General features: G+C 44.6%; 1 protein-coding gene across 1 annotated transcript in view; it reads left to right on the forward strand.

Annotated features, from left to right (window-relative positions):
• The first annotated feature begins 5,543 nt into the window (after nt 1-5,543).
• LOC124121959 overlaps nt 5,544-20,513 on the forward strand; it is a 68,420-nt gene continuing 53,450 nt past the window's right edge. Inside the window, exons 1-5 of the mRNA XM_048395322.1 lie at nt 5,544-5,703; nt 13,272-13,447; nt 17,761-17,825; nt 18,374-18,693; nt 19,883-20,036. Of these exons, the coding sequence (XP_048251279.1) occupies nt 5,680-5,703; nt 13,272-13,447; nt 17,761-17,825; nt 18,374-18,693; nt 19,883-20,036 (739 nt within the window). The 5' untranslated portion in view covers nt 5,544-5,679. The remainder of the gene's footprint in view (nt 5,704-13,271; nt 13,448-17,760; nt 17,826-18,373; nt 18,694-19,882; nt 20,037-20,513) is intronic.

A 20,513-nucleotide genomic window follows, 5' to 3' on the forward strand; every position in this document is an offset into this window, starting at 1 on the left:
GTGTCACTGTTCCACCCTTGTGATTGTACCACCTGTGTCACTGTACCACCCTTGTCACTGTACCACCCCTGTCACTTTACCACCTGTGTCATTGTACCACCTGTGTCACTGTACCACCCGTCACTGTGCCACATGTGTCACTGTTCTACCCTTGTCACTGTACCACCTGTGTCATTGTACCACCTGTGTCACTGTACCACCCGTCACTGTGCCACCTGTGTCACTGTACCACCCTTGTCACTGTACCACCTGTGTCACTGTACCACCCTTGTCACTGTACCACCCTTGTCACTGCACCACCCTTGTCACTGCACCACCCTTGTCACTGTACCACCCGTCACTGTACCACCTGTGTCACTGTACCACCCTTGTCACTGTACCACCCCTGTCACTTTACCACCTGTGTCACTGTACCACCCGTCACTGTACCACCTGTGTCACTGTACCACCCGTCACTGTACCACCTGTGTCACTGTACCACCCATCACTGTACCACCTGTGTCACTGTACCACCTGTGTCACTGTTCCACCCGTCACTGTACCACCTGTGTCACTGTACCACTCGTCATTGTACCACCTGTGTCACTGTACCACCTGTGTCACTGTACAACCCTTGTCACTGTACCACCCATCACTGTACCACCTGTGTCACTGTACCACCCGTCACTGTACCACCCGTCATTGTACCACCTGTGTCACTGTACCACCCGTCACTGTACATGTGTCACTGTACCACCCGTCACTGTACCACCTGTGTCACTGTACCACCTGTCACTGTACCACCCTTGTCACTGTACCACCCATCACTGTACCACCTGTCACTGTACCACCCGTCACTGTACCACCTGTGTCACTGTACTACCCATCACTGTACCACCCGTGTCACTGTACCACCCGTCACTGTACCACCTGTGTCACTGTACCACCTGTGTCACTGTACCACCCGTGTCACTGTACCACCCATCACTGTACCACCTGTGTCACTGTACCACCCGTCACTGTACCACCTGTGTCACTGTACCACCCATCACTGTACCACCTGTGTCACTGTACCACCCGTCACCGTACCACCTGTCACTGCACCACCCTTGCCACTGTCCCACCCGTCACTGTCCCACCCGTCACTGTATCCTTGTCATTGTACCACCCTTGTCATTGTACCTCTCGTCATTGTACCACCGTCGTGAATGTACCACCTGTTTCACTGTACCATCCCTGTCACTGTACCACCTATGTCACTGTACCACCTGTGTCACTGTACCACAGTTATCAATGTCCCACCCTTGCCACTGTACAACCCTTGCCACTGTACCACCCGTGTCACTATAAAACCCGTGTCACTGTACCACCTATGTCACTGTACCACCTGTACCTCTCTTGTCACTGTACCACCTTTGTCATTGTGTCTATCTTGTCACTGTACCACCCGTGTCACTATACCACCCTTGTCACTGTACCACCTATGTCAATGTACCACCCTTGTCATTGTACCTCTCGTCACTGTACCACCCGTGTCACTGTACCACCTGTGTCACTGTACCACCCGTGTCACTGTACCACCTATGTCACTGTACACCCGTGTCATTGTACCTCTATTGTCACTGTACCACCCGTCATTGTACCACTGTACCACCCGTGTCACTGTACCACCCTTGTCACTGTACCACAGTTGTCACTGTACCACCCTTGTTACTGTACCACCCTTGTCACTGTACCACCTTTGTCACTGTACCAACCTTGTCACTGTACCACCCTTGTCACTGTACCACAGTTGTCATTGTACCACTGTACCACCCGTGTCACTGTACCACCCTTGTCACTGTACCACCCTTGTCACTGTACCACCCGTGTCACTGTACCACCCTTGTCACTGTACCACCCGTGTCACTGTACCATCCGTGTCACTGTACCACCCTTGTCACTGTACCATCCTTGCCACTGTACCACCCGTGTCACTGTAGCACCCTTGTCACTGCACCAACCGTGTCACTGTACCACCCTTGTCACTGTACCACAGTTGTCATTGTACCACTGTACCACCCGTGTCACTGTACCTTCCGTGTCACTGTACCACCCTTGTCACTGTACCACCCTTGTCACTGTACCACAGTTGTCATTGTACCACCCTTGTCACTGTACCATCCTTGTCACTGTACCACCCGTGTCACTGTACCACCCTTGTCACTGTACCAACCGTGTCACTGTACCACCCTTGTCACTGTACCAGTTGTCATTGTACCACTGTACCACCCGTGTCACTGTACCTTCCGTGTCACTGTACCACCCTTGTCACTGTACCACCCTTGTCACTGTACCACCCGTGTCACTGTACCACCCTTGTCACTGTACCACCCTTGTCACTGTACCACCCTTGTCACTGTACCACCCTTGTCACTGTACCACCCTTGTTATTGTACCACTGTACCACCCATGTCACTGTACCACCCGTGTCACTGTACCACAGTTGTCACTGTACCACCCTTGTCATTGTACTACTGTACCACCCGTGTCACTGTACCACCCTTGTCACTGTACCACCCTTGTCACTGTACCACCCGTGTCACTGTACCACCCTTGTCACTGTACCACCCATGTCACTGTACCACCCTTGTCACTGTACCACCCTTGTCATTGTACCACTGTACCACCCGGGTCACTGAACCACAGTTGTCACTCTACCACCCTTGTCACTGTACCACCCTTGTCACTGTACCACCCGTATCACTGTACCACCCTTGTCACTGTACCACATGTGTCGCTGTACCACCCTTGTCACTGTACCACCCGTCACTGTACCACCGTTGTCACTGTACCACCCTTGTCACTGTACCACCCTTGTCACTGTACCACCCGTCACTGTACCACCTGTGTCACTGTACGACCCTTGTCACTGTACCACCCATGTCACTGTACCACCCGTGTCACTGTACCACAGTTGTCACTGTACCACCCTTGTCATTGTACCACCTGTATCAATGTACCACCTGTGTCACTGTACCACCCGTGTCAATGCACCACCGTTGTCACTGTACCACCCGTGTCAATGTACCACCCGTGTCACCTCACCACCCTTGTCATTGCACCACCCTTGTCAGTGCACCTCCCTTGTCACTGTACCACCCTTGTCACTGCACCACCCTTGTCAATGTACCACCCGTCTCACTGTACCACCCGTCTCACTGTACCGCCCTATATTCCCGAACGGGTCACACTAAATCTAACTACGGGCGGCCATTAGGTAAAACATATACAAAGTTGAAATATAGGACAAAGTAACATTCAATACTTTAGTTGTAACATTTGCCTATTTGGGGACCGAATGGCCGCCCATACATAACGGTCCAGTTCACGGGGGCAATTTGGAGATAGCCCGGGCCTTCTTTGACTTAAAATTTCGTCGACAGACTTGGCTGAATGATCGTCCCATGCTCAAGATCTGCAGCTCCCTTGTCGTATCTACAGCCAGCGCAGTCTGGCAATACGCAGTGTGACACACTCCATCGATCACAATGTGTGTTACCATTGCATCTATAGCTACCGGCCCGTGTGCGATATTGAGAGATACTAGTTTCCTGTTAACTATTTTAGACTACTTTCAACGTCTTCAATCGAACAATAAAATTCTGGATCAAAATATTCTGAGCAATGGGGTCTATGGGCGACCATTCGGTAAAACAATTTTACAGTTGCCGGTGTTGACACACACATGATAATGTTAAAGTCGCCGGTATTTTCAGGTACATGCATGGCGCTGTTACAGATTAACAGAAGATTCCCAATATATAATCAAGCATCAAGAAGTGCCAAGTAAGAGCCGAGTAAAGTGAGGATTGTGTGGTCTCAGTGTGACTGGCTGATTATGTGTAGCCCGTGTGTAACCCCGTGTGTAGCCCCGTGTGTAACCCGTGTGTAACCCCGTGTGTAGCCCGTGTGTAACCCCGTGTGTAGCCCGTGTGTAACCCCGTGTGTAACCCGTGTGTAGCCCCGTGTGTAACCCCGTGTGTAGCCCGTGTGTAACCCCGTGTGTAGCCCGTGTGTAGCCCGTGTGTAACCCCGTGTGTAACCCCGTGTGTAGCCCGTGTGTAGCCCCGTGTGTAACCCCGTGTGTAGCCCGTGTGTAACCCCGTGTGTAGACCGTGTGTAGCCCCGTGTGTAGCCCCGTGTGTAACCACGTGTGTAGCCCGTGTGTAACCCCGTGTGTAGCCCCGTGTGTAACCCCGTGTGTAGACCGTGTGTAGCCCGTGTGTAACCCCGTGTGTAGCCCGTGTGTAACCCCGTGTGTAGACCGTGTGTAACACCGTGTGTAGCCCCGTGTGTAGCCCGTGTGTAGCCCGTGTGTAACCCCGTGTGTAGCCCGTGTGTAACCCCGTGTGTAGCCCGTGGTTTAACCACGTGTGTAGCCCGTGTGTAACCCGTGTGTAACCCCGTGTGTAGCCCGTGTGTAACCCCGTGTGTAGCCCGTGTGTAACCCCGTGTGTAGCCCGTGTGTAACCCCGTGTGTAGCCCCGTGTGTAACACCGTGTGTCAACTTTCTAACCCTGTGTTCTTTAGCCAATCAAATGTCAACTTTCTAACCGTGTTCTTGAGCCAATCAAATGTCAATCAGAAAGCAAATGTCCCTCCGCTGAAACTCCTGCTCTGATGTAAATATTATGGCGCTCGGAAACAACAGGAATTTTCAAATACCCATGACAATTTAAGGCGCGGTCCTTATTATTTACATTCGGAACAGGCCGGTTCACTTCGTTTTGCGATACAGAAATGAGAATCGCTGAATTCCAGGACAGGAATCGATCAACAAACGCATAATTGTTTTAAATGCAAATCAAATGAGTGGCGGGTTCTACTGGAAGGGCAGGACATGCTCATCCTTTTCGCGGACACCTGGTGTCATTCCTGATTTTCAATTTTCCTTTCATATAATTTTCCCGCCATCATATAGTTGGAATATTGCTGTGGTGTTAAACAACAAACAATCAACTAGTTTACTAATATGCATACGGGGCTTTCAAAGTGTCTTGGATCGCCTCGGTGGTCATGTGGATCGAGCGTCTGCCTGGAGAGCGGAAGGTTGGTGGTTCAAGAAGCATCACACCAAAAATCGTTTTGAGATGGTACTTGTTGTTCCCCTGCCTGGCGCTCGGCACTATGGTCGGCTCGGGGTCGGGGTCGGGGTCGGTATGTCGATACTGGAGGTATCCATGTAAAACTGCTGCATTGTGGCTCAGTGGGCTAGCACTATAAATGCGGTGTAGATCCGGACGAGTACAAGCATCAACACACGTGTGTTTCCACGTCGCTCTGGAGAAGTGCAAAGGTCTTGAACGCAACGTTATCACCATTCACAGTGTAGTGTATTTGTAAGACTGTACATCATGCACAGGTACTTGTACGACCTCATGCACCTTTCACAAAAATACAAACTATCGGACAAAGAAATAATTTAAATAAATAAATAAATTTATTCTCGAGCCATATGAAACAAATTATATGTTGTTAGGCAAAACGTATACAGACATGAATTATCTCCCCTAAACAAGAAAGATCACGTGACTTGGCAATGTACTTCCGGTAAATATTGTGAAATGTATTCGATAAAATTTCCAAAACAAGGATAGTTTCCAAGATGATACCGATATATTATTGGTATTTCATAACGTAGAAAGGACATATTCTGAAATGACGGAATCATCAAACGTCCAGGTGAGATATGCGTTCAATAATCAAAGGTAACCTACATTCCAGTGCGTAATGGCTTTCCAAATAACATTGCCGGTATGGGCGGGGCCATCGACACATCGAATACACATGCTTTTTCCATAGTAAAACTCGTTAAACTGTACGTGGCGCGGTAAAGTGTAAAATAACTGTAGTGTGTACTTTGGACATCCCATGATCAATTCACCAGGTAACATAATTTGCCGCGTTTCTGACGGGAATGTTTTCACCTGGCGAGAGGCCTCGTCCACGGAACATGACTTGGCACAGTAGGACATGAAGGGATTTCTCACGAAAAGTAATCACATATTGACAACACGATTTGTAAATTGTTGCGACTGTGAGAGTTTGAGTTAACTATGTCTGAAGTCTAAGAGCGTCGAACAAATGAGAAAAGGAGAAAGAGAAAAGGTAAACAAGGAGTATTTTGATCTGTTGCTTAATTTCAGGAATGGTATGAACTTCAAATATTTGTTCCTAGTGTGACCGGGGTAGAATAATTCATATATGGTGTTAATAGGTCTTCAGCAACCCATGCTTGCTGTTAAAGGCAACTATGCTTGTCGTAAGAGGCCACTAACGGGAACGGGTGATCTGCCTTGCCGACTTGGTTGATGCATGTCATCGATCCCAATTGCGTGGATAGATGATCATGATGTCAATCACTGGATTGTCTGGTCCAGACCCGATTATTTATAGACCACCGTCATAGAGCTGGATTATTGCTGAGTGCGGCGTTAAACAACAAACAAACAAAACCGAGTGTGAAGATGACACTCTGGGCCTGTGGTTAGGGAAACAATACTTCAACTCTCAGTCTCTCTGCGTAATCACCAGATGCCAATTAGCGTTAGGACCCAAAACTGGGTTTCAGATCAGCAAGGGGGAAACATTGGGGGACTTTGTTGACAGCGAGTGGGAAATCCTCTTGGGTAACTTCTATTGCCTGCCATGCATTTTGCCTACAGTGTATAAAACAACTTCATGTTTCAGGGAACTCAATAGCAAAGCCTTTATCCCATAATGCACTTATAAAGGAAATGCTATTGTCAACAAACAAATTAAAAAATGATAATACATCAGAGCTCCAGATAAGCTTTTTGTGTTGTGGGTATTTTACCCATGCATTTTAAAATCATTGGGTATCAGTAATTCTATCTGGGTATTCAAATTTCTGTCAACCACTAGTTTTTACACATGTAGGTATTTAAGTTAAATTTTTAAAAACACTATTTGTCTAGTCCCTGCAAACTGGTGTCATGTGGGTTCGAGAGCTTTATAGGACTCAAAAATACCACGATACTTCCACAAAAAAGTGTGATGGCAAATGATCATGATGTAACGGAATGCCCGTTTATAATTTTAAAGTAAGTTGCTGATTTGCTTATCGAATACGCAGGGTTACTTCACAATATCTTGATGATACGCACAAGTTTTAATTTTGTAGTGTATCTGTAATGTTCGTTGCGTATTTGATACGCTTGGATTTTATTTTACTGCATATTTCTGCTTTTCTGATGCATATTTTACGCAGATACGCAGCTTATCTGGAGCTCTGATACATATCTGACACATCTCACAATGTTAAACAGGGATAAATCTACAAATTTAACTACCTGAGTCCTGGGACTCACTGAACTGACTATTTATTTATGAGTCCAATCTCAAATATATGAGTCCCTTTGAAACTTTAATGAGTCCCAAATAAAAATAAATGCCACAAATATTTCAAAACTGTTTTTATTTTCAAACACGTGACATTACAAAGGTCTCAGGAATGTTTAATAAAACTTTTAAATTTTGTCAGGGGGACGTTTTCACAAGCTAACCAGTGTATAGATTTCAACAAGGCGACAGCTGCCTTATCTTGTTTTGCTGTCATACGTGCATGTGCTACCTGCAAATCTTCACGAAGTTTCGGAGTCTGAATTGACAATTTATGATCATTATTATTTATATGCCTGGTCAAGGTACATTTTGGAAATTTCTGAACTTAGCATTACGTGTCATGCCATTTGTTTTACGATTTTCAGTGCAAAGCTTGCAATACACGAAGTCGATTTCCTTATCGTATATCAACCACGAGCGGTGTGCAGTTAGCCAATTTGACTGGAATGTTCTTACTTTCTGTTTTCTGACAGGTTCATTGGCTGACTGAGACTTGCCTTCGCTCAGTTTCACTTGTCTCAATTGTATCATTCTGACCAAACATCGATGACAAAGTTTTTTGAGAATGTGACAGCTTTGCTTTGTTGACTGCCAGAGAAATTATCAACAACAGAAACCGAAGTCATATACAAGTTTGCTTACGATTGGTAACTTGCTTATTGACAACCAATCAGCTATCGCGTTTTAAAGAAAAACATCGCACATGCGTATTAAGTTATTTTTAGACTGGGACTTTCCATGGAAAATCGATTGACCAAAATCTCGTTTATGCACGCATTTAGACAAAAGAAAACTTCGTTTAAAACGTTGATAATGATTTTCCACAAAAAAGGACATTAGTGTTTCATGAAAACCTTGCGTCCTGCAGGACGCACGTATAAAAAATATGGGTCCTGTCAGAATTTAATGCGTCCGAGACGCGGGACGGGGGGGGGGGGGGGGGAGTAGATTTATCCCTGGTTAAATCATTATAATTGACATTTGATCAGAATGACAAGATCTAACGCTTCTAACATTGTAATGTTATTACATACATGTATATATATTAGATATATATATGATACCGTAATGAAAAACATTTGACTTTTGAAAACCCTTACAATGAAAATATAAAATACATTTTGACACTGAAAGTATTTAACATTGTAAAACCCTTACAATACTTACTGATCACCAACGCTGATAAATATTAGACACTGTTCGCAGATATTGATCACACTCTTAGATTTAACAATTCTCATTTAGTCCAGTTTTAGCTGTAACCCAGCAGCATCAAGGAACTGGAGCAGGCTTGCTACTCCGATCTGAAGAAGTTCCTTGAATCTGGCGATACGTTGCTACATTTCACGGTAGATCTTCTTTTGTTGTCGGGGTCGGGCGCCATAGAGATGCTGAGCGAGCTTGCTTCGTTCTGTTTTCTCTTCAATGTCTGTCTAGACCATCCTCCATGTGGCCTGGGAATAGTGGGAGAGGTATCTGTGTACATCAGACATCTTCAATGTCTGTCTGGACCGTCCTCCATGTGGCCTGGGAATAGTGGGAGAGGTATCTGTGTACATCAGACATCTTCAATGTCTGTCTAGACCGTCCTCCATGTGGCCTGGGAATAGTGGGAGTGGTATCTGTGTACATCAGACAACTTCAACATCTGTCTAGACCATCCTCCATGTCTGTCTGGACCTTCCTCCATGTCTGTCTGGACCTTCCTCCATGTGGCCTGGGAATAGTGGGAGAGGTATCTGTGTACATCAGACAACTTCAACATCTGTCTAGACCATCCTCCATGTCTGTCTGGACCTTCCTCCATGTCTGTCTGGACCTTCCTCCATGTGGCCTGGGAATAGTGGGAGAGGTATCTGTGTACATCAGACAACTTCAATGTCCGTCTGGATTAATTCAGGATGGAGGGCAAGTCTACTATTGGCCGTGACAGCTTCCTCCAGTGTCTGGAACAGTCGGACCTCTGTAGCCTGTCTGCAGTCAGGAAGTGACCAAAACACAAGTTGTGTTATCTTGGAACCCACAGGGCCATTAATGACACAGACCTTATCCCACACTTTTACTTTGTCAAAACTTTTATCTTATCAAATTACAATATCTCCTAAATATTTTAATCTCTTACTATGTTTGGAGTACCTTGTTTAGATACCAATAGCTTGACTGTGAACACAACTATTTTTCTTTTTTATGTACAGGTTTGACCACAAGGACCCAGTGTCTAATCGTTGAAATGGTTAATTAAACCATGAGGCATGCAGTACCGAGTGGTTTAATCAACCATTTCAACTATTAGACACTAGGGTCCGAGTGGTCTAACATTCCTTAAACCATGTCCAACATTTATGGCACCTAAAATGCTTAAAAAACATTGTTTTGTTAAAGGCACTTTGCCGATTTGGGTTATGAAATGCATGTCTCGGGGCAAGTATGCCATTCATTTTAGACCAACTCGAGCACATTTGTCAATCAACTAAATATTACTTGCCCATGTTGATGGGCCTATTATGAGCAAATATAGCCCTGATCAAGATAATAGTAATTTCTTTTCTATAGATCTGTTCGTTTCGTTGAACAAAAAGTTACAAAATCACAAGTACTGTACAAATACTAGAGTAACATACTGTATAAAAATTGCATAAAACTCATTTCGCAGTTCATAAAGGGAGAAGCAATTGGTACTGTTGTAAGTTATTACTTGTTAATTTCACACCATTTCTCCCATGTCGCTGTGGCAGAAGACTACATTCGTTAGCCTTACAGTGCAGTCTTTGCGGGTTCGAATCCAGCTGGCGACAAACATTTTTCATGAAATTGTTCTATCATCAAGACAAATGATAGGGGGAAAAAGAAGTTCCGTCATTGTCAAGTGTTTAACTAACAATTCAGTTAGTTAGACCACGGTCAAAGACAAAAGAGCCATGGTTTAAAAAGGATTAATAGCTTATGAAAATACATAGTTTCTCTTTAATCTTCTGGGTGTATATAAACAACATGTTTCTAAGCAACTCACAGGTTTGTCACAGATATTAAAGTAATAATAACATACACAAAAAAATTAGTCCACAATTAATGTTAGGGGTGCATTTTTCATAGTGTAGGCAAATTGCACTAAAAAACAGCTTTACTGTAGGCGATCAGCCCTGTATATATTGACCACTAATGGAACCAATGTGGAGGTCACCCTCTACTAGAACCCAAGTGGAGGTCGCCTGCTACTATAACCCAATTGGAGGTCGAATACTACAAGAACCCATGTGGAGGTCACCTGCTACTAGAACCCATGTGGAGGTCACCTGCTACTATAACCCATGTGGAGGTCACCTGCTACTATAACCCTTGTGGAGGTCACCTGCTACTATAACCCAAGTGGAGGCCACCTGCTACTATTACCGATATGGAGGTCACCTGCTACTATAACCCTTGTGGAGGTCACCTGCTACTAGAACCCATGTGGAGGTCACCTGCTACAAGAACCCATGTGGAGGTCACCTGCTACTAGAACCCATGTGGAGGTCACCTGCTACTAGAACCCATGTGGAGGTCACCTGCTACTAGAACCCATGTGGAGGTCGCCTGCTACTAGAACCCATGTGGAGGTCACCTGCTACTGGAACCCATGTGGAGGTCACCTCCTACTATAACCCATGTGGAGGTCACCTGCTACTAGAACCCAAGTGGAGGTCACCTGCTACTAGAACCCAAGTGGAGGTCACCTGCTACTAGAACCCATGTGGAGGTCACCTGCTACAAGGACCCATGTGGAGGTCGCCTGCTACAAGGACCCATGTGGAGGTCGCCTGCAGATCTGCCAGTACAACTTCTACCAGGAAGCTAGTTCCTCATGACGTGAAGTGTGTGAAGCAGACAAGGAAAGGTGCCCAGTATTTACTTTTCGACACTTTGTGGATGCTTTTCTGTTGAACAGCTTCGTCTCTGTGTGTACAGAATATTCCTCATAATTTAGAATGGTTTTGTAACCATGGAGACCTGAAAATGTACTTCCCTGAATAGCGACAACCTATGAGGATACTTCTGTCTGAAAACTAAACCACACACACACACACACCCTTTTGAAAACCATTGTAGTATGTTGTTGGCAGTAAAATTGACTGAGAGATGGTTTTGATATTTTGGACCCTTCCCTTTTAGAAATTCAGCAACCTATGTTTGCCGTAAGAAGCGACTAATGGGATCAGGTGGTCATCCCAATTACGTAGATCAATGATCATGATGTCAATCACTGGATTGTCTGGTCCAGACTTGATTACTTACAGACCGCCGTCATATAGCTGGAATATTGCTGAGTGTGGCGTTAAACAACAAACAAACGAACAAAAGAAATGCTGGATCTGCCCTTGGGGCTCACTTAACCCCAACATGTGATCTGCCGTTGCTGATAATATACATGTGTTCCTGTGTACGGGTAAAATTAGTCTTGAACCGGTAACTCATGTGACTGCTAGGCCCAGTAGAGTTGCGGATAAAGGACCAGAGAAGTGTCTGTTGTCGGACACACATCAGTGACTATCAATAGAGTATATTCTTCAAATGAAGTCAACTTGTCTTTTTTTAATCAGGGTTTCTCGTTGTCTATATTTAGTGGAGGGGTATAACTGTTTGCCTTACTTTGAGGTTAAATATCTATTTCTAGCAACTTAATCTCAAACCAAAGTGAAATATTCCCCAAAGATATGAACTCAGACTAACTTGTCAGATTAATTTGCTCCGTGTTGGGACTGACAACAAGGAGGTGGGGGTGGAGACTGGTGACAGCGTGAACTCTGTCTACATGATACTAAGGGGGAAACGATACACCGATATTCCGATGCAGCGCGATATTTGACCCACAATACGATACACGTGGGGCTATTTATCGATACACAAACAATAAACAACAATCCCAATTGATTGTCATCAATGTACCATACAACATATTACTTTCTCATAAATAATGTCTACCAACATTGAGTAAACCGCAGAACATAGTGCTTATGTTCAATATGTCAATAATATGCTGTACTTGTGGGTCAGTTGAATATGTTTAAGTTTTTAGGCCTTGTTTTTAAACAGCTTCTGATTTCTTACAACTTCAATCCCAGTAATATATAACCGTATGTCCCTTTTCACTCCTATTGTTGTGTCTGTGTCAGCATCTTAACTCATGTGAAAAAAATCTTTACTATTCTGTCTGTACTGTCTTGAAACATTTAAAGTTTGGATCTAAAGGATTAGCTGCCAGACAATCCAGTGATTAATTATTACAGAATTTAGTTTGTTTTGTTTGTTGTTTTCTACCACACTTAGCAATATTCCAGCTAAATTACATCTGTCTAATGAATCAAGTCTGGACCAGACAATCCAGTGATTGACATCATAAGCATCGATCTACGCAATTAGTACATGGGTACAGTGTGTGAAGCCCATTTCTGGTGTCCCCCGCTATGATATTGCTTGTATATTGCTAAAAGTGGCGTAAAACCATATTCACTCACTCACCAAATTTCTGGCACTCTGTTGAGATGGGCTTCATGTATGAATGTCATCGTATATCACGATATCGGTGAATATTATCGATACTAAATCAACACAAATTTATGAATATTGATGCTAAATTTTGTGCCACTGCCACAGAATAATTCTATTGTTTGATATTTTCATGGTTTTGATGGGCAATAAGTCGGCAGAAAATTCAGTTCTGAACATTGAATGGACCAGCTTGGTTCATAATTAGCATATTGATCAAGTGCAGGTCCAGATAGAATATTTTGTATCTATACACATACAGAATATCTAATGTTATTAGATTTATCGTGATACTCGTGAGTGGATATATTGTGACTGAACTGTTCCATCAGTGACGGCACTCCCTGCATTGCTTGTTTCAGTCGTCGTCCCTGTCTGTTGACGCCCCTGTCTTCACCCCTGGCAGCTACACCACCAACGTGGGCGTGGCTTCACCTGTCAGTCACATTGACAGACAGCCGGGAGGTGTTCCCCTCACAGAGGTCCCAGGCTACATCACAAGCTGCTTCCCCTTTATACAGCCCGATCAGGGACCAAGGTGAGTTCCCCTTTATACAGCCTGATCAGGGACCAAGGTGAGTTCCCCTTTATACAGCCCGATCAGGGACCAAGGTGAGTTCCCCTTTATACAGCCCGATCAGGGATGAAGGTGAGTTCCCCTTTATACAGCCCGATCAGGGATCAAGGTGAGTTCCCCTTTATACAGCCCGATCAGGGATCAAGGTGAGTTCCCCTTTATACAGCCCGATCAGGAACCAAGGTGAGTTCCCCTTTATACAGCCCGATCAGGGACCAAGGTGAGTTCCCCTTTATACAGCCTGATCAGGGACCAAGGTGAGTTCCCCTTTATACAGCCCGATCAGGGATGAAGGTGAGTTCCCCTTTATACAGCCCGATCAGGGACCAAGGTGAGTTCCCCTTTATACAGCCCGATCAGGGATGAAGGTGAGTTCCCCTTTATACAGCCCGATCAGGGATCAAGGTGAGTTCCCCTTTATACAGCCCAATCAGGGACCAAGGTGAGTTCCCCTTTATACAGCCCGATCAGGGATCAAGGTGACTTCCCCTTTATACAGCCCGATCAGGGATGAAGGTGAGTTCCCCTTTATACAGCCCGATCAGGGATGAAGGTGAGTTCCCCTTTATACAGCCCGATCAGGGATCAAGGTGAGTTCCCCTTCATACAGCCCAATCAGGGATGAAGGTGAGTTCCCCTTTATACAGCCCGATCCGGGATCAAGGTGAGTTCCCCTTTATACAGCCCAATCAGGGATGAAGGTGAGTTCCCCTTTATACAGCCCGATCCGGGATCAAGGTGAGTTCCCCTTTATACAGCCCGATCAGGGATCAAGGTGAGTTCCCCTTTATACAGCCTGATCAGGCATCAAGGTGAGTTCCCCTTTATATAATACAGCCAAGGGCTCAAAATATTCAAAACACTTGTCCTGCAGGTCAAGTAGATATTATTTTATACTTGTCCTGCAATGTTTTCACTTGCCCTTAGACGTTTAATAAAGTTTCATGTTCTCGCTTATTACCATGTTCTGCAATTAACCTTAATAACCCTGACCCTGACCCTGACCCTGACCCTGACCCTTAATGAATGAAAAAGTAAGAAATATAGTCAGTGATTTTGCATGATATTGTGCTGACTGAAGTTCGTTCCTTTTCACAGCAGTGAACATATTTCCTCCTTTTCCCTTGACATTTTAATTTTTCATTTCTGAACTTATTTTTTAATCCCACCACCAGTCAAGATTTCGGATCTGATAGTTGTGGATAGTTCAGGCAGACAGTACAAAGTAATTCATAGTCCCTGCCATCCACGTTCATCTTCGCCAATTCGCTTACAACAGACATAATATATATAATGACATTCCTCTAAAACTTCTGTTTATTTCTTTACAAGATAATTGCCAAGTATGCTGTCTATTTACGATATGAGTGACCTGTACATCACCTGTTACTATTGCCAAGAACGTCTGAGAGATAAAACCTATTTTAGGTTTGAAATTACCTTGTATACTGTATTTCAGAGCTACAGATTACTGCATATTTGCGTAAAATACCCCCCAACACTATTCAAAACCCCATTACTTTCAATTAACTTGCGTACAGAAACGCATGCATTAAATAAAAAACTCAATTGTTTGAAAACAGCACAATGATACCCAATGAAGCTTTCTCAGCATGCGTACAACGGAGCTAATTTCCGAAACACAATTACACACTAATTTACTTTCCAAATCAAGCCTATATTTAGAAGCTCTCAAAAAGCTTACTCATTTTGGGAAAAACCCAATAGAGTGATGAATAGATGAGTGAACAAATTTTGGTTAGCCAATGGAAAATGTAATAACCCAGTTAAAATAGAAACCTTCAAGTAAAAACTCAATTACTAAAAAAAGTTATCTGGAGCTCTGGTGTTTTGTTTCTAACCTGTGCACTTTTTAAAAAAAAGTACACAGCTGTCTGGAGAGGGGTGCACATTATAAATACACACCATCATATGTTTCATGATACTAGTAGTATCGTTCTGCATCGTGATACTAGTAGTATCTTCAGTCTATATCATGACACTAGTAGTATCGTCAGTCTGTATCACGATACTCTTAGTATTGTTCTGCATCGTGATACTAGTAGTATCGTCAGTCTGTATCGCGATACTAGTAGTATAGTTAGTCCACAGATTCTTTTTGCTTGTTCTGCCCACAGATGCCAGTAGTTTAGTCGGCCACTGATAAGTTAAGGCTAACTGATAAGATACTGTTCAGCTTACTCATTTCACCTCTGTTGAGTCAAGTCAAGTCGTTAGAACCTTCCTCTGTTGAGTCAAGTCGTTAGAATCTTCCTCTGTTGAGTCAAGTTGTTAGAACCTTCCTCTGTGGAGTGAAGTCGTTAGAACCTGCCTCTGTGGAGTCAAGTCGTTAGAATCGGCGGTGTTGGTCTGACATGGACAGGTAAGGCAATGTGAACATTGACTTTAGATTGACAGAGACGATACATGATGAAACTGTCGGCTGGCAGTATGGCTACAAACAGATCCTGCACATCTCAACTGTTTTCAAATTGTGGTGAATGACGAGAATGGCTGTCCGTTAACTACCCTTGTCTGGTTCAGGGAGGGTGGTAACGCTGGGGGGGTGTCTAACCACACTGGGTGGAGGGAGGGCGGTAACACTGGGGGGGGGGGGTGTCTAACCACACTGGGTGGAGGGAGGGCGGTAACACTGGGGGTGCGTCTAACCACACTAGGTGGGGGGGAGGGCGGTAACACTTGGGGTGTGTCTAACCACACTGGGTGGAGGGAGGGCGGTAACACTGGGTGGGTGTCTAACCACACTGGGTGGAGGGAGGGCGGTAACACTGGGGGGTGTCTAACCACACTGGGTGGTCCAGTCGTCTAAGACGCCGCCATTCGCTGTGCAGAGTTGCGTCCCTTGGACACGCCAGAAACCTATGATTGTGGGTTCGAATCCTGGTTCGCCCCGATTCTGTTTCTAGATTTGTTTGACCAGAAGAGTCGATGGGTTTGAACAATTGATCCTCGCCATGGATTGACGAGGGGGTGTACCCATACAGTGTTAGATTAACCAGGCCAATAGACCGACAGCACATCAAGCTTTATTATTGTCCAAACATTATTGTTTCTGTCCTTGAAAATTACATGTACAAATATCACCCCACTCATACTGTCATTTTCTTAACTTGCATTTTCACAACCATTGGAATTCCTTAAATCATTCGTGTTGAGGACTTAGTTTTCGGACCCGTGAAGATTCCGGGGTAGAATGGGTCTTCAGCAACCCACGCTTGCCGTAAAAGACGACTAACAGGATCGGGTGGTCAGGCTCGCTGACTTGGTTGATGATGCATGTCATCTAATGCTCATGATGTCAATCACTGGATTGTCTGGTCCAGACTCGATTATTTACACACCGCCATCATATAGCTGGAATATTGCTGAGTGCGGCGTTAAACAACAAACCAACCAACCAACTTAGTTTAGGCTATGGCCGACGTTGAGCTCGTCTCATTAGGCCGTGTATCATTACTCATTGTGTTTGTATCACCACGCCTCTTCTGAATCTTGTTTTTCTTTTATCAATGAATCAAACTTAAAAAAATTGTCTACTTTACCGCAATGTTAGCCTCAAAACAATGCTGTGTCAATGTTCACCTGTTGGCAACGAGACAGCATGTTATACATGTCGACCAATGGGTGAGCTTGGCTAAATATAAACTTGGAATTTCCTGTGCGGTTGTAGTAACAGCATACTGAGACATATTTCAGTTTTAAGAGAGCATTTAGTCCAAGAAAGATTTGGTCAAGAGTTTGATTTCAAGATAATAATGTCATATTTACTGCCGATCCTGTTTTGTTTTACCGTCCCTGGCCTATTTTACCGGTACATTTCTGGCAATGAGCGGCAAACAGAAACCATGGGGAGAACTTGTCCTCCTCCTCTTCCTCCTCCTCCTCTTCCTTATCCTCCGCCTGACCCGTGAAGATCCCAGGTAGAATAGGTCTTCAGCAACCCATGCTTGTCGCAAAAGGTGACTATGCTTGTCGTAAGAGGCGACTAACGGGATCGGGTGGTCAGGCTCGCTGACTTGGTTGATGCACGTCATCGATCCCAATTGTGTGGATCGATGCTCATGATATTAATCACTGGATTGTCACTGGATTGTCCAGACTCGATTATTTACAGACCGCCGTCATACAGCTGGAATATTGCTGAGTGCAGCGTTAAACAACAAACCAACCAATCCACCTCCTCCGCCTCCGCCTCCCTGTGCCTGTTGTCGGACAGATGCTAACCAGTAGCCTGGAATTGTTTCATGTTTCAGGGGGACCACCAAGTGGGGGGCGCCTGGCGTGGGACGTGGGCGTGGCACCGGAAGGGCATTTACAGGTGACAGTCTAATTTACTTAACAGTCAAATGCTTTCATTTTCTCTTTAATATTTTTGTGTGTAAAATATACTGTGTGTCGCATGTTTTACGGTGTCACATGCTGTTTTACTGTCAATTCTGTTTTACTGTGTCACATGCAGTTTTACTGTGTCACATGCTGTTTTATGTGTCACATGTTGTTTTACTGTGTCACATGTTGTTTTACTGTGTCACATGTGGTTTGCTTTGCCATATGTTGTTTTACTGTGTCACATGTTGTATTACTGTGTCACATGTGGTTTGCTAAGCCATATGTTGTTTTACTGTTGTCACATGATTTACTCTGTCACACCTTGTTTTACTGTGTCACATGTTGTTTTACTGTCACATGCTGTTTTACTGTGTCACACCTTGTTTTACTGTCACATGTTGTTTTACTGTGTCACACCTTGTTTTGCTGTGTCACATGTTGTTTTACTGTTGTCACATGCTGTTTCTACTAAGTCAGGTCCTGTTTTCACTAAGTCTCGTGTTGTTTTACTAAGTCACTCCCTGTTGTATTGTGAAGGTCGAGGAGGCAAGTCACGGGGCCGTGGTGTCGGCGGTGCCTCCTTCCCTAGTCAGCAGTGGTCCACCAATGTACAGGGCTACGTGCCACCCGTCCAGGCCATGTCAGGGAGGACGTTTGATGGGGGTACAGTGACGGGCATGGGGGATGGCTTACTACCTACCCCCGTGTTCCCCCCCAACTTTGGGCAGCCGGGAATGAATGGATACAGTACTAGCTATGGAATGTTTGGTATGAGCTCAATACATCAACAGATATCTTCACCATCTGCGTGGAATAACTTTCATAATTCACCAGGAAACAAGTTCTCATCAAGTTTGGTAAGTTACTAGGGTAAGACTCTACAGAGCAATCTTAGCGCTACGCCTGTCGTATGCCTGTGTTGATCTCTGGGAGTTACGATCATCTTAGCGCTACGCCAGTAGTATGTCTGTGTTAAACTCAGGGAGTTACAATCATCTTAGCGCTACGCCAGTCGTATGCCTGTGTTGAACTCTTGGAGTTACGATCATCTTAGCGCTACGCCAGTCGTATGTCTGTGTTAAACTCAGGGAGTTACGGTCATCTTAGTGCTACGCCAGTCGTTTGCCTGTGTTGAACTCTTGGAGTTACGATCATCTTAGCGCTACGCCTGTCGTATGTCTGTGTTGAACTATGGAAGTGACGATCATCTTAGTGCTACGCCTGTCGTATGCCTGTGCTGAACTCTGGGAGTTACGATCATTTTAGAGCTGTGACTATTATAATCCTATGTTAATGTATGGGAGTTACGATTATCTCAGAGCTGTGACTATCATAATCCAATGTTAAAGTATGGGAGTTGCGATCATCTTAGAGCTGTGACAAACATGATCCTATGTTAAAGTATGGAAGATCCGGGGTAGAATAGATCTTCAGCAACTCATGCTTGTCGCAAAAGGTGACTATGCTTGTCGTAAGAGGCGACTAATGGGTTCGGGTGGTCAGGCTCGCAGACTTGGTTGATGCATGTCATCGTATCCCAATTGCGTGGATTGATACGCATGATATCAATCACTGGATTGCCTGGTCCAGGCTCGATTATTTACAGTCCGCTGTCATATGGCTGGAATATTGCTGAGTGCGGCGTAAACCAACAAACCAACAACCAATGTTAAAGTATGGGAGTTACGATCATCTTAGAGCTGTGACTATCATTATCCTATGTTAAAGTATGGGCGTTGCGATCATCTTAGAGCTGTGACTATCATTATCCTATGTTAAAGTATGGGAGTTACGATCATCTTAGACCTGTGACTATCATTATCCTATGTTAAAGTATGGAAGTTACGATCATCTTAGAGCTGTGACTATCATTATCCTATGTTAAAGTATGGGCGTTGCGAACCTCTTACCGCTGTTTGAGGGGATGGTGGAGATGGAGGATCGTAGTGCACCCATTGAGTAATAACATGGCTGTAATGTAATCCAAGTCATGTTTATTATCCCACTTGGTGAATGTTTATCTTGAGACCCCGTGCCATCTTTCAGAAAAGCAATCAGGTCGACTCCATGACATACACCACCTCAGCACAGAATCATGGGAAAACATGGCCGAACAACTCATTTGTTGGTTGTCATGACGACAGTAAATCAAGATCAAGACCTCGGACAATCATTTGTAAAGATATTTCCGTTCAAACAGGTGATCTTTTATTTATGATAATTTCAGTTATGTCCTGCAGAATGCAAGGAAAGTGGTCCTTTGAGAAGAACCACTTGTACAGCCTCCATACTACATGTATGTGAAAGGACTAGTGGGACCGCATTCCACGGGTCCTCAGGGGCGGTCGGGTAGCCTAGTGGTTAAAGCGTTCGCTCGTCACGCCGAAGACCCGGGTTCGATTCCCGACATGGGTACAATGTGTGAAGCCCATTTCTGGTGTCCCCCGCCGTGATATTGCTGGAATATTGCTAAAAGCGGCGTAAAACAATACCCACTCACTCACTGGTCCTCAGGACAAAAATTTTGACTAATTTTTAGGGCTGTTATGATGAACTCGCGTATTCAGTGAATCTAACCGTATCTATTCATGAATAGAATTTGTTATTCATGACCACTAGAATCGAATATTTATAAAATATGCAATCTTGTGCATTTACATTCCCTGTACCTAAAAAT

Source organism: Haliotis rufescens, unplaced genomic scaffold (genome assembly GCF_023055435.1).
Source record: "Haliotis rufescens isolate VD_foot unplaced genomic scaffold, xgHalRufe1.0.p SCAF_14, whole genome shotgun sequence".
In the NCBI taxonomy this organism is placed as follows: domain Eukaryota; kingdom Metazoa; phylum Mollusca; class Gastropoda; order Lepetellida; family Haliotidae; genus Haliotis; species Haliotis rufescens.